Raw genomic sequence first — 27,126 nt, 5'->3', positions numbered from 1 at the left:
TGCCAGTCCCTCTCCTTCTGCCTCTCCCCCTGCTCATGTTCTCTCTGTCCTCTCTCAAATAAATAAAATCTTAAAAAAATAGTAATAAATCAAATTTATAATTTAGAAGTTCCCAAAAAAGAAATCTCCAAGTCCACATGGCTTCACTGAAGAATCTTACCAAACATTCCCAGAATCTTGTAACCAGTTTCTTCCAGAAAACAGAAGAGAACACTTTCCAAAGTACTTTATGAGGCCATGATTACTCTGATACCAAAACCAAAGGCAGCATACACAAAATAACTGCAGACCAACACCCACCATGAACTTAGATGAAAAAAATCCACAATTATATTTTACCAAATCCACAATTAAATTTTACCAATCAAATTCAATGATGTATAAAAAGACTATGACTAAGTGGGATTTATTCCAGGTGTGAAAGACTGGTTCGATACTTAAAAATCAATGTAATCCATCATATCAACAACTAAGGAAGAAAAAAATCCCATGATCCTATTAATAACCATTTATGATTAAAACAACTCTCAGTGTAAGGGAGATAAACCATAAGAGACTGCTACTCATAGGAAACAAACTGAAAGTTGCTGGAGGGGAGGAAGGTGGAAGGATAGGGTAACTGGGTGATGGACACTGGGAAGGGTATGTGTTTTAGTGAGCACTGGGCATTGTGAAGATTAATGAATCACAAACCTGCACCCCTGAAACAAATAATACATTTTATGTTAATTAATTGAATTTAAAAAAAACAAACCTCTCAGGGCATTAGGAAGAAAAGGGAACTTCCTCAAACTCCTAAAGAGCATGAAGAACATGTACAAAAAACCTAGAGCTAATATATTTTATGATAAAATACCAAATCCTGAATGTTTTCCCCCTAAAATTGCTAAAAAGGATGTCCATTATTACCACCCTTATTTAATACAGGCCTTGCAGTTCTAGCTATTCCAATAAGGCAAGAAAATAAAGTGCACCATTTGGAAAAAAAGAAAATAAAACTATCTATTTGCAAATGATATGACTGACTATAACAATGAACCTACAAGGAAATAACCGAGTTGAATAAGGTCACAGAATATAAGATCAACATATAAAATCAATTTAACTTCTATACATGGACAATAAGCAACAACCAAAATAAAAAGGCAATACCATTTATAAATGCTCCTGAAAAACGGAATACTGAGGTAAAAAAATTAATAAAATATGTACAAGATCTATATGATAAAAATTATAAAATGCTAATAAAAGAAATTTAAAAAAATACTTGAAGAAACATGCTGTATTCATGGATTGGAAGACAACAGAGTAAAGATGTTAATTCTCTAACTTCATCTATAGGTTTAAATAATTCCTATGAAAATATCAGCAAGCGTTTTTGTAGACACAGACAAGCACTAATACTGATTCAGAGATATCATCAAAGACCTCTAATCTGTAGTATGGCCCTGCTTTTGGCCTCCAGGACCCTGTACTTTCCTAGAGGACCTCTTTCCATCCCAATCAACCTTCTGTTATCTTTTTTTAAAGATTTTATTTATTTGAGAGAGAGAGAGTATGAGCAAGGGGCAGAGGGAAAGAGATAAGCAGACTCCACAGGGAGCAGGGAGCCCAATGTGGGACTTGATCCTAGGACCCTGGGATCATGACCTGAGCCAAAGGCAGACGTGTAACCTGAGCCACCCAGGCACCCAACCCTCTGCTATCTCTACTTCATCTATGTAATTTTCTTTAAGTTCCCCAATTTCTAATCAATCTTAATTTTTCCTAATATACCATTAGAACATGTGTTCTTGATCCACTACTATAATAGTTAAAAAAAGTCACCTCAAAAAGCAACTCATAGGAATTTTTAAAAAAATTAATAAACACTATTGATTGTGTCCTTTGATAAACAGACATTTTTAAGTTTGGTATAATCCCATTTGTCTATTTTTGCTTTGGTTACCTATACCTTGCTTGGTGTTATAGCCCAGAAATCCCTGCCAAATCCAATGTCATGGAACTTTTCCCCTATGTTTTATTCTAGTTTGGGGTCTTACATTTAGTTCTTTGATCTATTTTGAGTTAATTTTTGTATATGGTATAAGGTAAGGATCCAACTTTATTCTTTTGCCTATGGATATCCAGTTAAGGATACAGTCCTTTTCCCCATTGGATGGTCTTGGCACCTTTGTATAAAATCATTTGGTCATATATCTGGGGGCTTATTTCCAACCTTTTTATTCCATTCCATTTTTTAAATTATTTATTTATTTATTTAGAGAGAGCATGCAAAAGTGCGGGGAGGGGCAGAGGGAGAGAGAGAAAAAATCTCAAGATGCCATGCTGAGTACAGAGCCCACTGTGGGGTTCAATCTCACAACGCAGAGATCTTGAATATCAAGAGAGTTAGAATATCAACAGCTGAATTATCAAGAGAGTTAGACACTTAAGTGACTAAGTCACTTACGTGTCCCTATTATATTGCACTGATCTGTACGTCTGTCTTTATGCCACTACTGCACTGTTTGAATACATAGTGTTGTAATAAGTTTTGAAATCAGGTTTTCCCCAATTTGTCTAAAATAACCTTATCAGCCCAATATTCTGACCAATTGAAATAGCTTCCTGCCTCTAGATCATTGGTTACTCACCTGGGCACCGTCTTCCTGTCACTTCCCTCACAACCATCCAGGGTTCCTTCCCTTGCTCTAATGAAGAGATCACAGCTGGCTTAGATATAGAAAGTCCTGATTATAAGAAAAAAAAATGGAGATGAAGGAGAAATCAAAGTACCCAAATACTATGATTCATAATTGGTTAATAAATAAATAAAAGCACAAAATGTGTATTTGATAGTCTACAGACAAAAGGAAAAAAAAAAGAAAGAAAAAAATACTCATATTCAGGTAAACTCAAGATAAAAAACAAAACAAATAAATAGGTGATAAAATGCTATTTAAATTAGGTAAGCTTTCTGTCTCCACTTTGCTATTTGGAAAAAACAACCTCCTGAGTATGCTTATTTCAGATACTTTTCAATGTTAAATGAAAAGTTCTTAGCATATAACTACCAAATGCAAATTGTTTAAAAGAGAGCACATTTTTTGTAGGAAATGGAATGGTGTTCATTTAAGCACTAAATAGTAAGTGGTATTTCTTGACCCAGTCCATCACTACATTAATTGGGAAAGTTAAAGAGCTTCACACCCAGACCCTATATATATAGTTTTAACCTACACTAGTGCACCCGCAGGTTTAGCACAGTGTAAATGAAAAAAAAGATGAAGTGGCTTCTTTGACCATTAGTTAATAATGAATTTATTAATATTAATATTAAATAATCAAATAATCAAGCAAAAGTTTTAATGGCACAGAATTCCAATTCTGTTCTTTAATCATCAAGGAAGAACATCAATTATAAGGACCAGAGAAAGGGGGAAGGATGGGAAAAATGAAGATACACCCCCATCTAAGGGTGCTCATTCCTATACAAAGAAAAAATTCATCTAGTCATTTGAAAGGTAGCCCTAAAATTCATAGTAAAGGAAGCAGAAATTCAAAGAAACAGATTCTAAATTATAAGAGGCAGATAAACTTACCCAGTGAAACCAAGTTGCTATAGTTCTCCAACATCACATCTTTGTACAAATTCCTCTGCGTGGGGTTCAGGCATTCCCATTCCTCCTGAGAGACATCTATAGCTACATCTTTGAACATCACCAACCCCTAAAATGACAGAGCACAATACTGTTTTTGAAATGATAAGAGCTATTTTTCAAAAGGAAGAAGAGGTGCTAAAAGAAAGCATGCAGGAAAGGAACAGCATATATATATATAGTATATAGTGAGTATACAGGGAAAGGTTGGAAGCTTGTGACCTGGGTCAAAAAGGAATTTAGTGGAAATGAAGCAGAGTGCCTGTATATTCTTAAAAATTCAATTTCTGCAGACACATCCTCTTGTATAGAATGGAAAACTTAGTCATCTAGAAAGTTAAAAAAATAAGTAGAGGTTTCCAACTAAGTGAAATAGTTGGAAATTTTATAATCTTTCCAGAATGTCTTAAGAAAACCTCCCACTTGAGAAAAAGGACTTGAAGATTTTTCTTCATCAGTATGACTATTATGTCATAACCATTTTTACTTTTCAAGCAAATTCTTTAGTAAATACCCAGTGCAGATTGTATATTCCAAGGATAGACAAAATAACAACTCCCATCCCATATGCTCTTCTTCCGTGTAACTTTGACATACCCCCACACCATTGGTATAAGGTCTATGTCCTCAGCCCTTGAACATGATCCTGGGAAAACAGCTGTGACTTACTCAACTTATAAAGTATAACAGAAACAACTATGTGACTTCTGAAGCTGGATTATAAAAATATCTCTCCACCCAGTGAGAACACCCTACACCAATTCTTTTTTTTTTTTTAAGATTTTATTTATTTATTTGACAGAGAGAGATCACAAGTAGACAGAGAGGCAGGCAGAGACAGAGAGAGAAAGGGAAGCAGGCTCCCTGCCGAGCAGAGAGCCTGATGTGGGGCTCGATCCCAGGACCCTGAGATCATGACCTGAGCCGAAGGCAGCGGCTTAACCCACTGAGCCACCCAGGCGTCCCCCCCTACACCAATTCTTAACAATGTCTATTTGGAAAAGTCAAAATTGTGGAAAAGTTCAAAGATTTCCCATGTCTGATTCAATTAACCCTCCCTTACAACACCATTTCCTGTGAGAACATCTCACATGAGTGGCTGGTTTTTCTCCTACAATCTTACTTTGTTCTCAATCTCTTTCTGTTCTCTCTTCTCCTCATTGTTGGTGCCAGCAACTCTCCCTCCTCTAAAATCTAATGTCATCATTTCATCAGACATGCATTATCTCTACCTACTTCAGTAATATGCTAACATCTAGATTTTCCCCCCTCAGGAATTTTAGCTCCTGGCTCAGTGCCACCATTTCCAACACTACTCCTATCTTAATTCTCAATAATTTCAAATATCTATATAAGGATTCCATCTATTATCCTGCCCTCCCAATTCCCTCACCTCCTCTCCAATGATCTTGTCTTCCACTCTAGTTCACTCTTTGTATTGCTATCCAAGACCTCATCACTAACAGTAACTTCGACATCTCCAAAACATCAACGGTCTTTCTCTCTGGTCACTTTTACATTGTCACTCACCACACTCATACCTCTTCTCCTCTTCTTACCCAACTTAAATTCTATATTCAGCTAATCCTCCAACTTGATAATGACTCCTAATGTGGACTTCCTTTTCATACTTGCTAAGCAAAGCCTGAATCCTCTCTTCCTATTCTCTCACTTTATCTATGTAGCCGAATATGAGTAGAGAAAACCACCAACCTTAATGACAAGTTTTTATTTTTATATTTTATTTTCCTTTCTTAAATGGTTCAGAAAAAAAAAGACATTCAGATGTCTTACACCCACTCTTGTCCTTTCCTTTTTTCTTCCACCTCCTAACCCCTTATAGATGAGCAATTTTATAAGTTTCTTTGTGTGTCTTTGCAATGTTTTTAAGCAACTATATATATATATTCTACATATACATATTATTTATATATATATTATATACAATATAATATATATATATCTTTCCACACTTTTACACAGAAGGGAACATACTATAATATATACACTGTTCTATGCTTGATTTTTCAATTCTAAAGTTAATGGTTTCCTTATTTTTCTATAGGTACATATCCTCCATTTTTTATCATAGTTTATTTAATCAGACATCTCTAGATGAACACTTGGTTGTTTCCAATCTTCTGCTCTAACAAATAATAGTATAATGAATATTCCTATAAATATGGCACTTTGTATACATACAGGCATATCTGTACCAGAAAGCCTCAGAAATCAGATTGCTAGGTCTAAATGGAAAATGCATTTGTAATTTTGGTAGATCCTGTCAAGTTGTCCTCTACAGCAGCTGGACCCCTTTGTCAGACGCCAGCAATATATGGGAGTACCCATTTCCTCACAGTCAAAGCAGCAAAGCATTTTGTCGAAACATTTTGTTTTTATCAATTTAATGTGATAAAGAAATTATATGTCAATAGAATTTTAATTGGTATTTCTTGGGTTATGAGTTGAGTATTTTTCTTTTTTTTAGGGTCTTTTATGTTTCTTTTTCTGTGAAATCTCTATTCATGCCCTTTTGACTCTTTTTCTACAGGGCCATTGGTCTCTTTTTAAAATTTCTTAGTCTTTATAAGTTAGATGATAAGTTCAGTGTCTGTATGTGAATTGTAAATACCTTTCCCATTTGTCATTTCTCTTCTGATTTTGCTTACCAATGTTTCTTGCCATGCAGAAGTTTTTTATTTTTATGTAATCAACTTTGTTACTACTTTCTCTTTTAGTTCCTAGAGTCTGAGTCCTAGTTAGAAAGTCCTTCCTCACATCAAAGTCATGAAGGAGTACTCCCATGTTTTAGTCTAGTAATATTATGATCATATTTTTAAAAATTAAATCATTCAGTTTAACTAGAGTTTATTTTATATGGTAGATGAGATAAAGAATGGGCTTTGTTTTTTGAAAATGGCTCTAGTTATCCAATACTATTTGTCAATAGACTATCTTTAACCAAGGAGACAAAATAATTGTTATACAGAGAACTATAAGATACTGATGGAAAAAACTGAAAAAGACACAAATAAATGAAAAGATTTTCCATGCTTAAGGAATGGAAGAATCATCAGTGGTAAAACATCCGTATAACTCAAAGCAATCTACAGTCAATATAATCCTTCAAATCCCAATGGAATTTTTTACAGAAATACAACAAATAACACTAAAATTTGTATGAAACCATCAAAGACCTCAAGTAGCCAAAGCAATCTTGAGAAAAAGGAACAAAGCTGAGACATCACATATCTTCATTTCAAACCACATTACAAAGCTATATAATTGAAACAGTATGGTATTGGCATAAAAACAGAGACAGAGATCAGTGAAACAGAATAGGGAGCCCATACATATATGCTAATTAATTTATGACAAAGGAGCCAAGAATATACAATGGGGAAAGAACAGTCTCTTCAATAAATGATGCTAGGGAAACTGGACAGCCACATGACAAAGAATTAAACTATACCACTATCTTATACCATACATAAAAATCAACTCAAAATGGATTAAAGACTTGAATGTAAAACCTGAAATTATAAAACCTCTAGAGGAAATCATAGGCAGTAAAGGTACTTGGCAATGACTTTTTGGATATGATACCAAAAAAGCAAAGGCAACAAAAGCAAAAATAAACAAATGGGACTACATCAAACCAAAAATCTTCTGTGAAACCATTAACAAAATGAAAAGGCAACTTACATGGAGAAAATTTTTGTAAATGATGTATCTGATAAGGGTTTAGTAACCAAAATATAAAGAACTCATACAACTCAACAGCAAAAAACCCTAAACAATCTGAATTTAAAATGGGCAGAGGACCTGAGTAGACCTTTCTTCAAAGAGGACATAAAAATGGCCCACAGGTAAAGTGTCTTCCAGTGGATGAATGGATACAGAAAATATGATACACATACACAAGAATATTATTCAACCATTAAGAAAAAAAGGAGGGGCATCTGGGTGGCTCAGTCAGTTAAATGTCCAACTGTTTTTTTTAGTTTTTAAAAGATTTTATTTATTTATTTGACAGACACAGAGTGAGCACAAGTAGGGGAGCAGCAGGCAGAGGGAGAGGAGAAGCAGGCTCCCCACTGAGCAGGGAGCCCAATGCGGGGCTTGATCCCAGGACCCTGGGATCATGACCTGAGCCAAAGGCAGATGCTTAACGACTGAGCCACGAAGGAGCCCCACGAGTCTGATTCTTGATCTCAGCTCAGGTTATTATCTCAGGATCCTGGGATCAAGCCCTATGTTGGGCTCCTCACAGGGGAGAGTCTGCTTGTCCCTTTCCCTCTCCCTCTGCTCCTCCTCTTGTTCACACTCTCTCTCAAATAAATTAAAAAATAAAATCTTGAAGGAAAAACAAAAAAGGAAATCTTACATTTCCAACAACTTGGATGGACCCTGATGGCATTACAATAGGTGAAATAAGTCAGACAGAAAAAGACTTATTTGTGAAATCTAAAAACAGAAAACAAAAATCAAACTCATAGATACAAAGAACAGACTGGTGGTTGTCAGATGGGGGGAGTGTGGTGAAATGGATGAAGCTGGTCAAAAGATATAAACTTCGAGTTATAAAATTAATAATCCCTAGGGATATTATGTACAACATGGTGACTACAGCTATTAATACTGTATTGTAGGGGCGCCTGGGTGGCTCAGTGGGTTAAGCCACTGCCTTCGGCTCAAGTCATGATCCCAGGGTCCTGGGATCGAGTCCCGCATTGGGCTCTCTGCTCAGTAGGAAGCCTGCTTCCCTTCCTCTCTCTCTGCCTGCCTCTCTGCCTCCTTGTGATCTCTCTCTGTCAAATAAATAAATAAAATCTTTAAAAAAAATACTGTATTGTATATTTGAAAGTTGCTAAAAGACTAGATCTGAAAAGTATTCATCACAAGAAAGAAAACTTCTAACTATGTGTGGTAATAGATATTACCTATACTGCGGTGATCATTTTGTAAGATATCCATATACTAAACCACTATGCTGTGCATCCAAAATTAATATAATGTTACATGCCAATTATATCTCAATAAAAAAGTCTATCTTTAGCCTGCAGTTTTGAGATATTACTTTTATCAATATTAAATTACCATATGCAGCTGTGGGCTGGATGGTCAGCATGCCACAGATTGCTAACCTCTGGTCTAGATTCTCAAAGGCAGAGATCATCAGACTGGATTAAAAAGCAAGACCAGGGACACCTGGGTGGCTCAATGGGTTAAGCCTCTACCTTCAGCTCAGGGCATGATCTCAGGGTCCTGGGATCAAGCCCCGCATCAGGCTCTCTGCTTCCCGTCTCTCTCTCTCTCTCTCTGCCTTCTTCTCTGCCTACTATGGGACCTCTGTCTGTCAAATACATAAATAAAATTAAAAAAAAAAAAAAAGCAAGACCAAACTGTATGCTGTTATATGAGATACACCTAAAATAAGTTAAAATAGGGACACTTGGGTGGTTCAGTCGGTTAAGCATCCGCCTTTGGCTCAGGTCATGATCCCAGGGTCCTGGGATCAAGTTCCTCATTGGGCTCCTTGCTCATTGGGGAGCCTGCTTATCCCTTTGCCTGCTGCTCCCTCTGTTTGTGCTCTCTCTCACTCTCTGACAAAATCTCAAAAGAAGTAAATAAATAAATAAAACCTTAAAAAGAAAAAAAAAAAGGCTAAAGAAAGTTAAAAGGATGGAAAAAGATATGCCAGGCAGGGCACCTGGGTGGCTCCGTTAAGTGTCTGCCTTCATAAATTTTTAAAAATCTTTAAAAAAAAAGATATGCCATGAAATAACAATAAAAGAAAGCTGAAGCAGTTATATTAATAAACATAATGCAAGAAAAAATATTACCACAAGGAACATTTCATAATAAAGGTGTCAATTCATCAAGAGGATATAGGAATTTGGGGGCACCTGGATGGCTCAGTCGGAAGGGCATGCAACTCTTGATCTCAGGGTTGTGAGCTTGAGCCCCACATTGGGTATAGAGATCACTTAAAAATAAGTAAACTTTGGTAGAGTTCTGGAGGACGGGAATGAAGATGGTGGCCTCCCAGTCTCTGGCCCGGAGGAGCCGAGAGCCTGGGGCCCCACTCCTCAGTGCGCCCTCAGAGAGCAGTGCCCAATTGCTCCCGTCACCCTGGCCTCCGGCCGCGCTCCGAGCTGACGGAGCCTGTGACCGGTTCAAGGTCTGGAAGCTGTGCTTTTCCCTACAGACAAATCCCGAACAACAGCCTAGCCTGTGGCTCACATTGGTCCTTACCCATCTGAATTTAAAATGCTGTCACATGTTGTTTCCTGTCTTGCTAATTTTGGCCATTCTAACTGGTGTAAGGTGATATCTCAATGTGGTTTTAATTTGAATCTCCCTGATGGCTTGTGATGATGAACATTTTTTCATGTGTCTGATAGCCATTTGTATGTCTTCATTGGAGAAGTGTCTGTTCATATCTTCTGCCCATTTTTTGATATGATTGTCTGTTTTGTGTGTGTTGAGTTTGAGGAGTTCTTTATAGATCCTGGATATCAATCTTTTGTCTGTACTGTCATTTGCACATATCTTCTCCCATTCCATGGGTTGCCTCTTTGTTTTCTTGACTGTTTCCTTTGCTGTGTTGGAGGGGATGTGGAGAATGGGGAACCCTCTTACACTGTTGGTGGGAATGCAAGTTGGTGCAGCCTCTTTGGAGAAGAGTGTGGAGATTCCTCAAGAAATTAAAAATAGAGCTTCCCTATGACCCTGCAATTGCATTACTGGGTATTTACCCCAAGGATACAGATGTAGTGAAAAGAAGGGCCATCTGTACCCCAATGTTTATAGCAGCAATGGCCACAGGCGCCAAACTGTGGAAAGAACCAAGATGCCCTTCAACGGACGAATGGATAAGGAAGATGTGGTCCATATACACTATGGAGTATTATGCCTCCATCAGAAAGGATGAATACCCAACTTTTGTAGCAACATGGACGGGACTGGAAGAGATGATGCTGAGTGAAATAAGTCAAGCAGAGAGAGTCAATTATCATATGGTTTCACTTATTTGTGGAGCGTAACAAATAGTATGGAGGACATGGGGAGTTAGAAGAAGGCATTTGGGGGAAATTGGAAGGGGAGGTGAACAATGAGAGACTATGGACTCTGAAAAACAATCTGAAGGTTTTGAAGAGGTGAGGGGTGGGAGGTTGGGGGAACCAGGTGGTGGGTATTAGAGAGGGCACGGACTGCATGGAGCACTGGGTATGGTACAAAAACAATGAATACTGTTATGCTGAAAATAAAAAAAAAAGAAATCTTTGAAAGAACAAAAAATTTTAAATCACCTATACTGCCACTTTCAAAGAAAACTGTTAAACTCTTCAGTTTTACAAGGCATTTTAAAAACAAAATTGACTTAAACTCTGCTATTCTAACCTGCTTTCGTATTTTCTAGTCTATTTTTTCCTTATTAAACACCTATATCTGTTTTTCTCTTTAAAAAAAATAAAATAAAATGCTGTCACAATATTTCTTTTAAATCACCAAAACTTAACAGGCTATTTTCTCTCTGCATTTCTACCTCCCGCTTATCCTTTCCTTTGGTGTAGCAATACCAGTTCAAACTTCCTCTTCTCTCTCTATGCCTAATATAAAGTTTCTTCTGTCAGCAAAACATTGTCTTTCATCTTATTTGTTAAGATACATTAATCATTTACAGCTGGTTGACTATTTTAGTTTTGAAATCATGTAACTTTTGTGCTATTCACTGCTAAGAATAGTTTTTAATATTCACAAGAGAATGTTCATGTAAAAGAGAGATTATTTTAAGTTACATATATATATATATATATATATAGAAAGAAGACAATATCTACCAGAGGCAATAGTTTGGAAGAGACCAATCTCTAAATATAATGTATTTGCATGTAAATTGAGTTCTGAAATTATAGATACAAGATTGTGATGTAACTGGGAAATAGTCCATTGAAATTGATATTTCTGTTTCAAGCAAATTTAGTCACATGGTCCATTGTTAAATAATTATATTTTTTGCATGGGTAGCACAATACAAAGTATCTTAAAATTTAAAATACAATAGCTAAAAAGTAAAAAAAAAAATAAGTAAACTTTTAAAAGAAGGACATAGCAATCCTAAGTATGCATGCACCTACTAACAGAATTTCTAAACATAAAGCAAAACGGACAGAATTGTAACAGACAAATCAACAGCTGTATTTGTAAGTTTCAACAGTCCTCTCTCAAGTAATTGATAGACCAAATGACCAAAAAAATCAGAAAAGATATAGAAGAGTTGAGTACTACTACAAAACACTTGACCTAACTGATAAACACTCTATCCGTCAATAGTATAACACAGCCTTTTTTTTTTCCAAATGCACATTGAGCATTCGCCAAGATAGTCCACATTTTGGGCCATAAAATAAGTCTCAATAAATTTAGAAGGACTGATATTACAAAGTATGTTCTCTGACCACAAAAGAATTGAATAAATTAAAAACAAATTCTCAAAAAGATATGAAAAAGTCCCTCAAAATCTGTAAGTTAAAGTACGCTCTTCTAAGTAGCCCATGGGTAAAAGAAAAAAGGGAATCTTGAGCTCAAAAAAAAGAAAAGAAAAGAAAATTAAACCCAAAGTACACAGAAAAAAAGGAAAGAATAAGATCAGTAATCAATGAAATAGCAATCAAGGCAAGGGCAAACTGGAGAGAAAAATCAATAAAACTAAAAGCTTTGAAAAGATCAATAAAATTGATAAATTGCTAGTATACTCATTAAGAAAAAAGACATAAATTATTAAGATCAGGAATTAAGAGGGGGAGTATTACTATAGACCTGACAGGCATTAAAAGGATAATAAGGGAATATCATAAACAACTTTATACTAACAAATCTGGTAACTAAATAGAAATAAATGAATTTCTTGAGAGACACAAATTACTAAACTGATTCAAGAAGAAATAAGACGGGGGTGCCTGGGTAGCTCAGTCGTTTGAGCCTCTGCCTTTGGCTCGGGTCATGGTCCTGGGGTCCTTGGAATGAACCATGCATCAGTCTCCCTGTTGGGCTCAGGCTGTGGGCTAGGTGGGGAGACTGCTTCCCCTTCTGCCCCTCCCCGCCGCTTGTGCACTTGCTCTCTCTCTCCCTCCCTCTTGAATAAATAAATAAAATCTTCAAAAAAAAAAAAAGAAGAAAGAAAGAAAGAAAACTCCCAAAAGCCCTGTACCAATTTAAGCAATCAGTTTCCCCATGAAGAAAACTCCAAATTCAGATGGTGTGTTCACTTTCTACTGATTCTGTAACAAATACAGTAGCTTAAAACAACAAATTTATTATCTTACAGTTCTGTATGTATTTCCTTGACTGCTTACAGGAACACTGGGTTAGAAAGGAGAGGAGCAAAAAAGGAAGACTTTAAAATTTTGAAACCAATACTTACTAATAAGTCTGTATGATAGTCAGGCAACAATATCAGTATTAAGAATGCAAATATTCATATGACTATAGGGAAAAAAGGACATCAATTAGGAACAAAAAAAATCAACTTACATGGGCCATGTTTTTAAGAATTCAATGTATCAGTCCTCTTCTTAGTTCCATTTTAGAAGAAACTCTCAGTGCAAAGGAAAATATTGCTGGATGAGAGGGATTTAAAAAAAAAAAAAAGACATAAGATGATCCTGCTTCTTAGCTCCCAAAGTGCTAATATAGAATGACATTTTTCTCCCCTGTTCATGTCTACTATGCCCAGTCCCCACAGACTTCTTAGACACTGATTCTGGATGTGCAACAGTGCTATTCTTTCCTCCTACTCTAGGTGTTTCTAAGGTGAATGGCAGAATTAGTGAGGTAGAGAAGAACTATGGGACACCAGGCCTTTCCGAAGTAATCTGTAAAATCAATGTGGAGCTGAACTCACACCCCCAAGATCAAGAATCCCATGCTCTACTGACTGAGCCAGTCAGCTGCCCCCAACCAGGCCCTTCTTAAAGCTCAAACTTTGTGTGACCTTGTGTGTGATGTGGAGTAGACATTGTCTGTAACCATGGTAGTAACTGTGATTCTATGATACTTGGTGATGTGTTTGAGCTCTACAGATAACTGTTGGGGATGAGGGTTAAATGGGCATAAGGGGGTTTGTGATTGGGGAGTGGTCCTTTTGTATTACTATATAGGTGTCTGGGTCTTAGGCTGTGCGATTATGATAAACGTGGGTTGGATTATGTCTTTTTGGCTTTGTGTTGTATGAATCTACAGTTGTATACTGGAATGTCTCCCTAACTGCCTGATTATGTGAACCTGGGTGTAACGCTTTGTTTAATTGTGCTTTTTTTCATTTACTCAAGTATCTGAGGCTTACAGAAATAGCCACCCGCAATCATGGTCACAATCACATACAAACTCCATTCACACAAATGGTCACGCAGACAGGTACACTGTCACAAAAGCACGCTCCCGAATCCAGTCGCTCTCAAGACTAACCGCCAAATACACTTAGTCCGGAGACAAAATCATTAGTCCGGAGACAAAATTCCCTTCACGCGCTTACAACCACCCAATTTACCCTCCCTAGAGCAGCTTCCGCACGTCAGAGGCCTAACACTCCAGACACTCCTCTTGCCAAGGCCTGGAGCTCCAAGAGTCATTACCTTCATCATCCTCAGGAAGGGCTCTGGTCCAAATTCTGATTCGCATTCCACGGGGACCGCACGCCTAGTCTTGCACGCTCTGCTGGTTGGGTAAAAAGCTCCCACCTGCCTCAGCAGCCGACCACTCTGCCAACGTTTCTACCGGAAGCAGCTTTGAACCGCTGTGTCCTCTGGGAAACGTAGTCCGAAAGGAAAGCACCCGGGAGCTGAAAGAGGTAAATCTTCCGCTGCATTTCGGGATGCACCTGCGCAGTTTCACTCCCGAGCCCGGAGTGACTCTACAACCTCTCCCCTTCCAAGGCTCAGACCTGAAATTTGGATCTGATTTTGGGACCTCGGATTTCTCTGAGGGCGGATTTCAAGCCTGGCACCGTAGCTGTCCCTACCCCCTCAAGGTGGACGCGCACGTGCTGTAGTTTGAGAATTGTTATCCGATGCGGAGGGATCCAGCCTTCGTCTGTAAGGTGGCTATGCGGGCTGTGTTTTCTGAGTCCGAGGATGCGAGTGGCCGAGGACAGTTTGATAGGCAGGGAGAGGATGTGTGTGTTACACCGACTGTGCCCTGAGTGAGGAAATTAGTTTGTGAACGTTTTTGAGACCGTTTGAAATAGTGGTCGTGCTGTATACCCCCATGGGGCCGCGCGCAGTGATTGTGAAGTGGTGTATTATAACGTGGCTTAGGCGCGGGGGGCGTTTGAGACCCGTGATTGATTACGCATGCTTGAGTGGCGCGACCGTGCGGGCAGTGAGTTTGTAACGCTCTGTGGGAGGCTGTTTGCGTTGGGTCTACCTATGACTAGCAGGAAGGGTTGGCTGTGGTAGGTGCCGGTCTTGAGAAGGGAGGAGGCTGGTCTCCCTAATGGACGAAACCGATCCCTGGGCTAGGCGGAGCTGATCCTGAATCTTACGTGTGTGCGTGGAAGAGGAGTGAAGCAACATTGTGGGGTCTAAGTGTGTATGAGAAACCAGAACAGAGAAGGGTGGAAACTAATGCAGATTATCTGCCAGAAGAGGCAAATCTCCTATCTCAAAGTGCCATGTGAAGAAATTTATCTGGGAGAACAAGTGGTTGTGTTTCTGGATCTGATTCTTGATCACATGTATGAGTTGGTTTGCACTTGATATTGTCCAAGGTGTTGAGTGAGATATCCAAAGTATGGGAAAGTGGTTTGTGGCTGTACCCAAGTCTCTGTATGAATTGTATGACCGTGCAAGGGCAGGTGATTAAACGTTGTGACTTTGAGGTTGATGTATGAGTTTTAACAGAGTATGATTGGGAGATCATGTAAGAGATCTGGTAAATTTGTTTGTGTGTGTTTGAGTGTAACTTATGCAAGTTAAAATCTGGATGGAAGATAATGTGTGTGGTTGTGATCTGGGTGTAGTAATTATATGAGAGACTGCAATATTATGAGTGTGAGATTGAGTCCTCTCAACCTCTTCACTTACCTCTAAAAAGAGGATGATAGTTAAGCTTCCTGAAGCATAGGTTTTACTTAAAAATTAAGTTTCCAATGGAAATTTTTTTAAAGATTTCATTTATTTATTTGATAGAGAGATCACAAGTAGGCAGAGAGAGAGGGGGAAGCAGGCTCCCTGCTGAGCAGAAAGCCTGATGCGGGGCTTGATCCCAGGACCCTGAGATCGTGACCTGAGCCGAAGGCAGAGGCTTAACCCACTAAGCCAGCCAGGTGCCCCTCCAGTGGAAATTTTTTAAAATTTAAGTATAACTTAAAATGTGGATTTTAAAAATATGAAATAACTTATTGCGATGAATGCAAAATGACATGAAAGATTTTTTTTTAAATCTCTGTTACAGAGAGTATGGTTAGTAGACTTTGGTGGAAATGAAACAGATGAGAAGTCTAAATCTTAGTTGATCTGTGTAAGTGAAAGAGTTCTAGTCAAGTGAACAAAAGTCTAACTTGAATAATAAAAAGTCATGGACTGTCAGTCAATTCTCAGACTTGACCCAGTATACAGACTCAGAACACCTTGTATGAAAAACCCTGCTACATTGCCGAAAATTTATGCGGTAATTTTCCCCCCTGTCTTCCTAAAGGAACCCACAGCCTTTACTAGGGAGACCATACTTTGAGGGAAAGGAAAAAATCAGACCGTGGACACTGGCTTTGAGCTAACACTAATTCCAGGAGACCCAAAACCTCACTGGTCTACCAGTCAGGGTAGAGGCTTAAGGAGATCTGTGATCAATGTTAAGGTCCATCTCACAGCAGACCCAGCACGTGCCTGAATCCATCCTGTGGTTTTCCCCCAGTTCTGGAATGGATAATTGAAACAGACATACTCAGCACTGTCTCTCTGGCTGCTGAGTGAGGAAAGGACAAGTGGAAACTACCAAAACTACCTCTACCTAGGGACGCCTGGGTGGCTCAGTTGGTTGGATGACTGCTTTCGGCTCAGGTCATGATCCCGGAGTCCCGGGATCGAGTCCCGCATCGGGCTCCCAGCTCCATGGGGAGTCCGCTTCTCCCTCTGACCTTCTCCTCTCTCATGCTCTCTCTCACTGCCTCTCTCTCAAATAAATAAATAAAATCTTTAAAAAAAAAAAAAGTACCTCTACCTAAAAATAAATAATAGACCAAAAGAAATACTGCATTCCTGGAGGGACTGCAGAGATTAGTGCCACTACTAAGAACATAAAAATGCAGGGGTGATGAATTCCCAGCATATCCCCATTCAACTTGCCTATTTGGCCTCTGCAGACAAGAGAAATTTTGGAGAATGACAATGGGTTAAGCTGGTGGTGACTCCAGCTGCAGCTGTTTTACCAGATGTGTTTTCATTACCTTAACAAATTAACACATTTCCTTGGTACCTGCCATGGGAGTACTGATCTGTTAATTTTCCCCCTCCATCCCTGTTAATAAAGACAACCAGAACCAATTGTTTTCACTTGGCAAAAACAAGTAAATAACTTCAGTATCCTACCTCAGGGGTACATCAGCTCCCCAGCCCTATAATTTAGTTTCCATGTATAATAATTTAGTTCACAGGGATCTTAATTCTCTTTCCCTTCCACAAGATGTCATATTGGTCAATTACATTGATGACATTATGCCATTGGACCTTGCAAGCAAGAAATGACAACTGATGAGACATCTGGATGTCAGGGTTGGGAAATAAATCTAACAAAAACTTAAGAGGCCTTCTATTACCTCAGTGAAACTTCTAGAGATCCAGTGGTGTGGGGCATGTCATGATATCCCTTCTAAGTTGTTGCATCTGGCTCCTCCTACAACTAAAAAAGAGGCACAAAGCCTAGTGGACCTCTGGATTTTGGAGGCAACCTCTTTCTCACTGGGGTATGTTACTTCCCATTTACCAAGTGATGTGAAAAGCTGCTAGTTTTGAGTAGGGCCCAGAACAAAAGAAGGCTCTGTGACTCTGCAACAGGTCCAGACTGCTAGGCAAGCACTTTGCCTCTTGGGCAATAAGGCCCAGTAAATCCAATAGTGTTGGGGCGCCTGGGTGGCTCAGTGGGTTAAGCCTCTGCTTTTGGCTCAAGTCATGAACCCAGGGTCCTGGGATTGAGCCCTGCATCATGCTGTCTGCTCAGCAGGGAGCCTGCTTCCTCCCCTCTCTCTGCCTGCCTCTCTGCCTGCTTGTGATCTCTCTCTCTGTCAAACAAATAAATATATATTTTTTAAAATCCAAGGGTGTTTGAAATATCAGACGCTGGTAATGATGTTGTCTGGGTCCTTTGGCAGGACCCTACAGATGGGTCACAGTGCAGGCCCTTAGGATTTTGAACCAAAGCCATGCCATTCTCTGCAGTTAACTACTCTCCTTTTGAGAAACAGGTTTTAGCCTGCTACTGAGACTTAGAGACAAACACTAAACCATGGGCCACCAAGTTACCATCATAAACTGGGTGTAATCTGACCCAGCTATTAAGCTGTGTGTGCAGAGCAGCACTCTCATAAAATGGAAGGGATGTTTAAATGATTGGGCCAAGTATGCTCTGAAGGCACAAGTAATCCTACTGGTCAGAGTTTTAAGCGGTGCACCTGGGTTTTTATTGTTTTGTTTTCCTGCTTGGAAAAAGAAATGGTCAGGTGTGTGATTCACAGACTGTGGCCAGTGGTTTGGCTGGGTGATCAGGAGCTTGGAAGGAACATGATTGGAAAATTCATGTGAAGGAAGTCTGGAAAAGAGGTATAGACCTCTCTGCATGGGTAAAAGTGAAGCTCTTTGTGTCCCATGTTAAATGCTCAGCAGAAGAGGATTTTAATAAAGTGGATAGGATGACCCAGTCTGTGGACACCATTCGGTTCTTTCCTCAGCCACCCTATCATCACCAGTGGGTTCTTGAACAAAGTAGCCATGGTGGCAGTGATGGCCATTACCCATGGGTTCAGCAACATGAGTGTCCACTCATTAAGGCCAATCTGGTTATAGCCACTGCTGGAAAGCCCAATCCGCCAGCAACAGAGACCAACACTGAGTCCCCGATATGGCACCATTCTCTGGTGGCAGGTTGATAACATTGGACTGCTTCCATCATGGAAGGGGCAATATTTTTTTCTTTCTAAATAGAACAGACACTCTGGATACAGATTTGCCTATACCGTACATAATGCTTCTGTCAAAACTACCATCAGTGGACTTATAGAATGCCTTCTGATAGTGGTATCATGGTATTCTAAACAGCATTGCTTCTGATCAAGGAACTCATATCACAGTAATTGAAGTACATCAGTGGGCCCATCTTCATGGAATTCACTAGTCTTCCCAAGTTCCCCACCATTCTGAAGAAGCTGGTTGACAGAATGGAATGATGTTTTAAAGACTCAGTCACAATGCCAGCTAGGTGGCAGGGTCTTGCAGGGCTGGGGGATGGTTCTACAGAAGGCTCTTTATGCTCTGTTATCAGCATCCAGTATCTGGTGCTGTTTTTCCCATAGTCAGGATTCATAAGGCCAGGAATCATGGGGTAGAAATGGGAATGACACCACTCACTATTACCCCTGGTGACCCAATAGCAAAATTTTTGCTTCCCCTCCCCACAACCTATGCTCTGCTACACAGAGGTCTTAGTTCCAAAGGGAGGAATGCTTCTACCAGGAGAAAAAATGATTCCATTTAACTGTAAATTAAGGAGAAAAAATGATTCCATTTAACTGTAAATTAAGACTGCTACCCAACCACTTTGGGTTTCTCATCCCTCTGAATCAAAAGGCAAAGAAGGGATTAAGGGTGCTGGCTGTGGTGATTCATCTTAACTACCTAGGGGAGGCTGGACTGCTACTCCACAATGGTGATAAGGAGGAGTATGTCTAGAGTATAGGAGATCCTTTGGGGCTTCTCTTAATGTTACCCTGCCCTATGATTAAGGTGAATGGCAAACTACAAACTATAAAGGCAGGCTTATTCATGGGCCACACACCCAAGAATGAATTTTGGGTCACCCCACCAAGTAAAGAACCATGACCAACTGAGGAGCTTGCTAAGGGCAAAGGGAATATGGAATGGGTGATGGAAGAAGGTGGTTATAAATGCCTATTAAAACCATGGGACCAGTTTCAGAAATTGGACTATAATTGTCATGAGTGTTTATTTTGTTGTGTGTATATATGTATATAAATCTTTATTCCTTTTTTATACCATTATCATGTAATATAAGATGTACTGACCTTATAGTATATAAGTATTACTAACTTTACATCATAATACTTAAGTTGTGGGATATAAGGGAGAAAAGTAAACATTATGCAAGACTTTGCACCCTCTTCTGGGAAAGGATTTGTGTATTTTTTGGTTGTATGCAAGATAGTTGTATTATGTTAGGTGGAAGTATGTCCTTGTTACTGGTTTTTGTTTTTTGTTTTTTTCAGATATTAAGTATCGTTTAGGGAGATGCATATAGGTGCCAAGTTGGCAAGGGGTGGAATTAAGAAGCCTAATTTTATGTAACTTGGCTGGGCCACGATGCCCAAATATTTGGTCAAATATCATTCTAGATGTTTCTGTGAAGGTGTTTATTAGATGAGATTAACATTTAATTTAAATTAAAGCAGATTACCCTCCAGAATGTGGGTAGGCCTCATCCAATCAGTTGAAGGCCTTGATAGACAAAAGACTTCCCTCTCCCAGAGCAGAAAGGAATTCTGCCAGCAGACAGCTTTTGAACTCAAATCTCAACTGTTCCCTGAGTATTTAACCTGCTGACCTGAGCTACAGGTTTTGGACTTAACAGGCTTCCACAATCTCATGAGCTAAGCCATTTCCTTAAAATCTCTTTCTTAATTCAATACATAGACACACAGAGACACACACATATATCCTGTTGTTTCTGTTTCTCTGGAGAACTCTAATACACTATTATAAGGACATGTATTGTCTAATTTAATTCTCATGAGAACCCTGTGAGGGAAGTATTACCATTCTCAGTACGCTGCTTAGGCAAGTGAGGCATCAAGGCTGAATAAGTTGTGAAATGTCAACAATATTATTATTGTTCCTGACAGATGAAACTAGAAGTTGAGTTCCAAAGTCCTCAATCTTTATTTAACTACTGGATTCTACTATTTTCCAACCTTCTGCTGTATTTCACTAAGCCATTCCTAATGAGTATATCTCTTTGACAAATTGAGGCCAATATCATGATGATTATTGTGTGGTCTATCATATCTTATTTAACACATTGTTTATTCTGAAACTTTTTTTAACTAATTATTAACAAGAATTCTTTTTAAAATTATTTAATTGAGAGAGAGTATGCACACACAATGCAGGGGGGAGTGCAAGGGAGGAGAGAGAGAGATTGAAAAGCAGACTCCCCGCTGAATAGAGAGCCCAACTCAGGGCTTGATCCTAGGACACTGGGCTAATGACCTGAGCCAAAGGCGGACACTTAACCAGTTGAGGCACCCAGGTGCCCCTATCATCAGGAACTCTTCAGTGAACATCCTTGTAATACTTATTTATTTTTAATTCTTCCTAAGTATCCTAGACGTAGGATTTCTATATAAGACATTAGACATGCCTACAGTATACAAGAAGTTGTGCCTATGTACTTGGATGAAACACAGATGAATAAGATATAATTGCTACCTTTATGTTGTTCATAATCCAGCAGGGGAAATAAAAGTAGGTCAAAGGTAGACATGACAAAGACCTCTGGAGAAGTACAATGATAAAACCACAGGAGTTCACAATAAAGAATTCTAACTATAGCAGCATGTCCAAATTATTGTGAATTCATAGGAACTCTGGAATGTGAACTTTCCCTAGTCAAGTTTATGCCCTAGAGTTTTATTTCTCTTGTTGCTGGGTCCAAAGGGAAACTAATGGAGCAAGATGATTCTCTCACTAGTTGCAGGCAGGGCATTTTGGGTAATATTTCAGAAGTGAAATAAATTCTTCCATCAAAAGACATAAAACAACTAGACCAGGGTTTGAGCCTCTTAGCTCTTCTCTAGGCAGAAAACCCCTATGTAAGCTTTGAAATAAACTATTAGAAGGACATAAGAGAAATCATTCATAGCCAACTATATTTAGAATATGTTGAGCTATAAATCTAACCTAAAGACCCACAACAGGGCTTTTTTTTGCCTATTTTTGAAGAACTTTCTTTTAATAAAATTTCTTAAGACAATCTAAAATCAAGACATTCTTGGTTCCTATAAAGAAAATAGGAAGTATACTTAAATTTATGGAAGTTATGGAAGTATACTTAAACAAAAAAATCAGTGTCATAGACTAGAAACCAATAATGTTAGCTTTTAGAGGTATAAATCCAGATATTTTTCTTTCTATTGCTGATGTCTGACATTCTATCCATATGATATATATGACCTTTTGGTAAATGGAATTGTTATACATGTTGTATAGTAACCTGCTTAAGCCACTGTCAGTATATTTTTGAATTTTTCTCTATTTTTTGGTTATTCCTCAATTTAATTTTTAGTGACCACTTAATACCTTATTGTGAGGAAGTTCTGGAATTTATTAAATTTGTATATTCTTGCTGGACTCAGAAAGCTTAACCATACCAGAGAAATTCCTTCTACATCCTGCCTAGTTCCTACATCTGGCCCACCTTCTCCATTCTTCCAGGGTCATATGGGGCTAGGGTTTGTGGAGTTGGAATGTTTTTGTCATTTGCAGTACTATCACTTCCAAAGATGTCCATCAAGTTCACCAAGGTGAAGAATGAATCCCTGAGCCCTGTTCAGAAGGATATAACTACAAGGATGAGATGTTGGAGCCTGATTTTGTGGATTAAAATATTTTTGCTCATTATATCCTCCTTCAGTATGAATCTCTGGAGAGCTTTTGAAGAACTGACTTGGCATCTGTATAATTGGAAACAAACAACTGCATTTTGTATTTACTGAGGCTTCATTTTCTTGATATCTAAGGTGATTTGATCTTCCTCTGGACCTCCTATTTTCTTCTCTGATTGGCAGCACCTCAGCAGACCCAAGTCGCATTTCATTTCTTATGTAAAGTAGTTTATATCTCTAAGCCAGATGTGATTTCCTTAGTAGAGGGAAGGAGACAGCCCTGAATGGTAGAGAAACCAATGAGTAAACAGGCTCCAGGAAGAGGGAAGCCACTGCAGTTAAAAGCCAGATGATGTGAAGAGCTAGAACTTAAAGATGTTTGAGCAGCTTTCTTTAGCCTGAATACTCAAAGATACATCACCATTATCCCCAAGCAGAAGAGACCTCAGGAGAAAGTAAACTTGCCAACACCTTCATCGTGGACTTCAGCTTCCAGAACTGTGAGAAAATTAATTTTTGTTGTTTAAACCATCCAGTTGGTGGTATTTTGTTATGATAGCCCTAGCAAACTAATCTAGGGATATTAGCCCTTTATTTGTGATACATCCTGCAAATATTTTTTCCCAATTTGTAAGTTGTCTTTTGATTTTTGTAGTCATGATCTTTGGATCTTTTCTCTTATTGCATCCGTTTTCTGAATCACAGTAAGAAAGTTCTTTCTTGGGGTGCCCGGGTAGCTCAATGGGTTAAAGCCTCTACCTTCGGCTCAGGTCATGATCCCAGGGTCCTGGGATAGGTCAAGGCGGGCTCTCTGCTTAGCAGGGAGCCTGCTTCCCCGCCCCTCCCCAACCTCTCTGCCTACTTTTGATCTCTGTCTGTCAAATAAATAAATAAAATCTTTAAAAAAGAAAAAAAGTTCTTTCTTATATTGAGGTTAAAGAGGGATTCACCAATGCTTGCTTCTAAGACCTATATGATTTCATTTCTTATGTTTACATTCCTAATCTATTTGGAGTTTATTCTTATGATATGATAATGTAAAGATATAATTCTATTTTTGTCCGAATGGCAAACCAGGAAACTTGTCCCAGCTGTGTGCTTATATTTTAATTTTTTATATCACTGTAGATTTACATGCAGTTGTAAGAAATAATACAGAGATCCCACATAACCTTCCTCAGGCTTCCCTCAATGGTTATTTCTTGTAAAATTGTAATACAATATCATGACCAAGATATTGATGTTGAAACAGTACACAAAACTTGTATCTTTTGCCAGTTTCAAATGCACTCATTTGTGTAACTATGTATATATTTAGTTCTATGCATTTTTTTATTTGTGCAGAGTCGTGTGAAAACCACTACCACCATGATTCAGAACAGTTCTATCCCAAGGATCTCTTTTGCTATCCTTTTATAGTCACAGCCACCTCCTCTCCACCCAGTTCCTAGCATCCTCTAACCTGCTCTCCATCTCTATAGTTTTGCATTTTAAGAATGTTATATAAATGGATTCATTTATACAACATTTATATAATTCACAAATTATAACTTTTATGAGATTGGTTTTCAGCATAATTCCCTTGAGATCACCCAAATTGTTTCAGTGGTTCGTTCCCTTTTATTGCCAGTGTTTTTCCATGGTAAAGATAAACCCCAGTTTGTGTAACCATTTACCTGTTAAAAGACATTTGGGTTATTTTCAGTTTTGGGTTATTACAAACCAACTATGAACATTCACGTATAGGTGTTTGTGTAAACCTATGTTTTCATTTCTCTGGGAAAAATGGCCAAGATCACAGTTGGCTGGGTCGTATGGTAAGCTATGCACTTACTTGTACTGTGAAACCTCACTTATTTCAGTTTTGTTCATTCCCAGCTCTTTGGATAATATTGTCCACAGGATAATCCACATTATCTATAGAAATTTGTGTTTGCAGCATCATTGGTCATAAGGGAAATGCAAATTAAATATTAATGTACCACTATACACCCATTAGAATGGCTAAAATTCAAAAGACTGACAATAATAATGCTAATCAGATAAGGCAACTGGAATTCTCATACACAGCACATGGGAGCATAAAATGGAACATTCACTTTCAAACACTATTTTGCAGTATTTGTTAAATATCAACATTTACTTTCTAACCTAGCAATTCTATTTTTGGGTACATAACACAAACAACTGATTTCACATGCATGCCAAAGACTGACACAAGAATGTTCTTAGTAACTTTACTCGTAATATCCCAAAGCTGGAAACTCAAATACTCCATCAACAAGAGAATGGATAAATAAATTATGATACATTCAGACAATATAATACTATACAATACTATGTTAAGTTACAAGCTACTGCTGCATACAGCATGGGTGCTGTTATGGATACGATGTTGGACAAAAGAGGCCAGACAGAAAAGTACATACTGCATGATTACAGTTCTATAAAGTTCAATTATTATGACAGAGCCCAAAATAATGGTTGGGGGGGGTGCCTGGGTGGCTCAGTGGGTTAAGTCTCTGTCTTTGGCTCAGGTCATGATCTCAGGGTCCTGGTATCAAGCCCCGGATTGGGCTCTCTGCTCAGTGGGGAGCCTCTTCCCCTTCTCTCTCTCTCTGCCTGCCTCTCTGACTACTTGTGATCTCTCTCTCTCTCTCTCTCTGTCAAATGAGTAAATTTAAAAAAAAAATCTTAAAAAAATAATGGTTAACTTAGAGGTATAGTGATTGGGAAGAGTCATGAGGGAGGCTTCTGGGATGTTGGAGTTTATCAAATGGTGGGTGTAAGGTTTATAAAAGAAATCATTAATCTATGGTTTTAAGATCTGTGTTCTACTTTTACTTAAAATGAAGGAAAAGATATTATACACGCTCAGTAAATGGTGGGTCTATGTTTTGAATCCACATTTCTCTAACTACAAAATCAGTTCATTGAATTCTGGTTTTTATCCCAGACGCCCAGATTTTATTACATTAAATGAAACCTCAGCATACGTAATTAAACAAACACAATTTCCACTAAAGGTAGATTTAAAGGACTGATAATATCCTATATTAGTAGAATAGACACTCTTCATGGTATGTTGGTGAAAATTTAAGCAGGGCATTTGATGAAGGTATATAAGTCGATTTTAACTTTGAAAGCCTCATTCTCAACAATGTTTAAGACTTTAAGATACACATGTTCACAAAAAGGAGTGTGCAATGAAATGCTATATGGGGAAAGGCTAGCAAGAAGTTAAATATCCTTCAATAGGGAAATGTCTAGATCATATATCCAGACAATGTAGGCAAAATATTTTAACAGTTTGTGATTTGATGACATGTTAAAGCTGTTCACTATATTTTGCTAGCTGAAGGTAGATTATAAAACAGTATTGTGGTGTGATTCTTTTTTAAAATAATAAATCCTATATGCCTATATCCATGTGTTAATTCAGAGAGAAACAGATGAAATGACTTGGAATAAAATGTTCAAAGAAGCTGTTTCTAAATAAGCTTTAAGCTTTTCTGTATTTTCTAAATTTCTGAATTAAGAATGTACTAACTTTACAGCCAGAAAAAATAATAGAGCTAATCCCTCCCTCTTTGAAAGCAGAAGAAATAATAGAAGGAGATATGTGTATGGAACACAAAGTAGAATTCTGTAGTGGGATGAATTCTGGCTTTAAGTGGTCTGAACTTTCTTCATAGTTATGAAGCCTTTCAGATTCTGCTACTTAAAGGTAATCTTAAATTTTGAAACCTAAGATTTTTTTTTATTTAAATTCAGTTAGCCAAGGTATAATACGAAATCTAGGATTTTAATACACAATGGATTCCTCTTGCTGCTTGCCTCTCAATTACCTCAGCTCAGATCTCAAATTTCCAATCTCTCCACCAGCCATTGCTCCAGTAAGGAAATCACACCTGCCTTGGAAATTGATTAATACTAAGCCCTGCACGTAGGAGAAGAAATGCGACTTAGGCCTGATGTGGCTGCAGAAATTCAGACCATTCCTTTGATGAGCAGGCAGAAGAGGAAGTAATCTGAAGGACTGGGATGAAGACACTTTAGAAAACACAGCAGAGATGCCCATTTCTACCTCCAGGAATCTTAAATCAGTCCTTCAGAAAATTAGCTAAGTACCCTAACAAGTCACAGTGAAGGAAGTAAAATGGCTCCAGAATGCAGATTTTGAATTGGAAAGGGGAAAAGAGATTTTGTAATCATGGAGACCAGTTAATTAGTTAAACAAATGTATATAGATCCTATATCACACCCTTGAACAAATTACTCTGAGTGGATTGAGTTATCTATATTCCACTCAGCAGAAGTCAATACCCCATTCCTAAGTCAATAGACCCATGAAATGATAGGAACCCATGTCCTGTTAATGTTAAGGTTCTGGAAGGGAATGTAAAGTTGGTGAAGACATGGGAGCTGGACAGTAAGAAGGAGTTGCTCAGCAAAGGTAGTAGTTAAACAAATTATAAAATCCATGTAAAATTATACCACGATAAACAAATGCAAAGTTGTAGAAAGTAACTAAGGATATAGAAAATTTTCAAGATATAATACCAGTAGAGAAATCACTTTACAAAACAGGTT

The 27,126-nt window shown here is 38.3% G+C and overlaps 2 protein-coding genes across 4 annotated transcripts in view; one reads left to right on the top strand and one right to left on the bottom strand.

The window, feature by feature from the left end:
• The window catches only part of ZNF461 (zinc finger protein 461), a 40,314-nt gene that overhangs the window by 11,455 nt on the left and 1,733 nt on the right, over nt 1-27,126 (bottom strand). The window contains exons 1-5 of one of the 3 annotated variants that reach the window (XM_032842101.1): nt 14,668-14,710; nt 14,282-14,487; nt 13,182-13,267; nt 3,585-3,711; nt 2,637-2,732 (exon numbers count right to left, since the gene is read on the bottom strand). In XM_032842101.1, the coding sequence (XP_032697992.1) occupies nt 2,637-2,732; nt 3,585-3,711; nt 13,182-13,190 (232 nt within the window). In that variant the 5' untranslated portion in view covers nt 13,191-13,267; nt 14,282-14,487; nt 14,668-14,710. Of the gene's footprint in view, nt 1-2,636; nt 2,733-3,584; nt 3,712-13,181; nt 13,268-14,281; nt 14,530-14,667; nt 14,711-27,126 lie in introns of those variants that run through there. The other 2 variants (XM_032842102.1, XM_032842100.1) reach the window with 2 other exon arrangements.
• LOC116857593 (putative inactive deoxyuridine 5'-triphosphate nucleotidohydrolase-like protein FLJ16323) lies at nt 14,780-20,106 on the top strand. Its single transcript, XM_032841837.1, is given in 21 exon segments — nt 14,780-14,798; nt 14,893-15,030; nt 16,620-16,661; nt 16,874-17,015; nt 17,017-17,034; nt 17,036-17,153; nt 17,156-17,189; nt 17,192-17,277; nt 17,279-17,574; nt 17,576-17,687; nt 17,690-17,717; nt 17,720-17,759; nt 17,961-18,139; nt 18,142-18,178; nt 18,351-18,711; nt 18,713-18,931; nt 18,933-19,065; nt 19,068-19,171; nt 19,173-19,321; nt 19,323-19,370; nt 19,402-20,106. Coding segments are annotated over 21 exon segments (2,790 nt in total). The 3' UTR covers nt 19,889-20,106.

The sequence above is a fragment of the Lontra canadensis genome, unplaced genomic scaffold (assembly GCF_010015895.1).
Source record: "Lontra canadensis isolate GAN:19392208 unplaced genomic scaffold, GSC_riverotter_1.0 scaffold125, whole genome shotgun sequence".
Classification (NCBI taxonomy): Eukaryota; Metazoa; Chordata; class Mammalia; order Carnivora; family Mustelidae; genus Lontra; species Lontra canadensis.
This window is presented reverse-complemented; position numbering and strand designations above follow the sequence as displayed.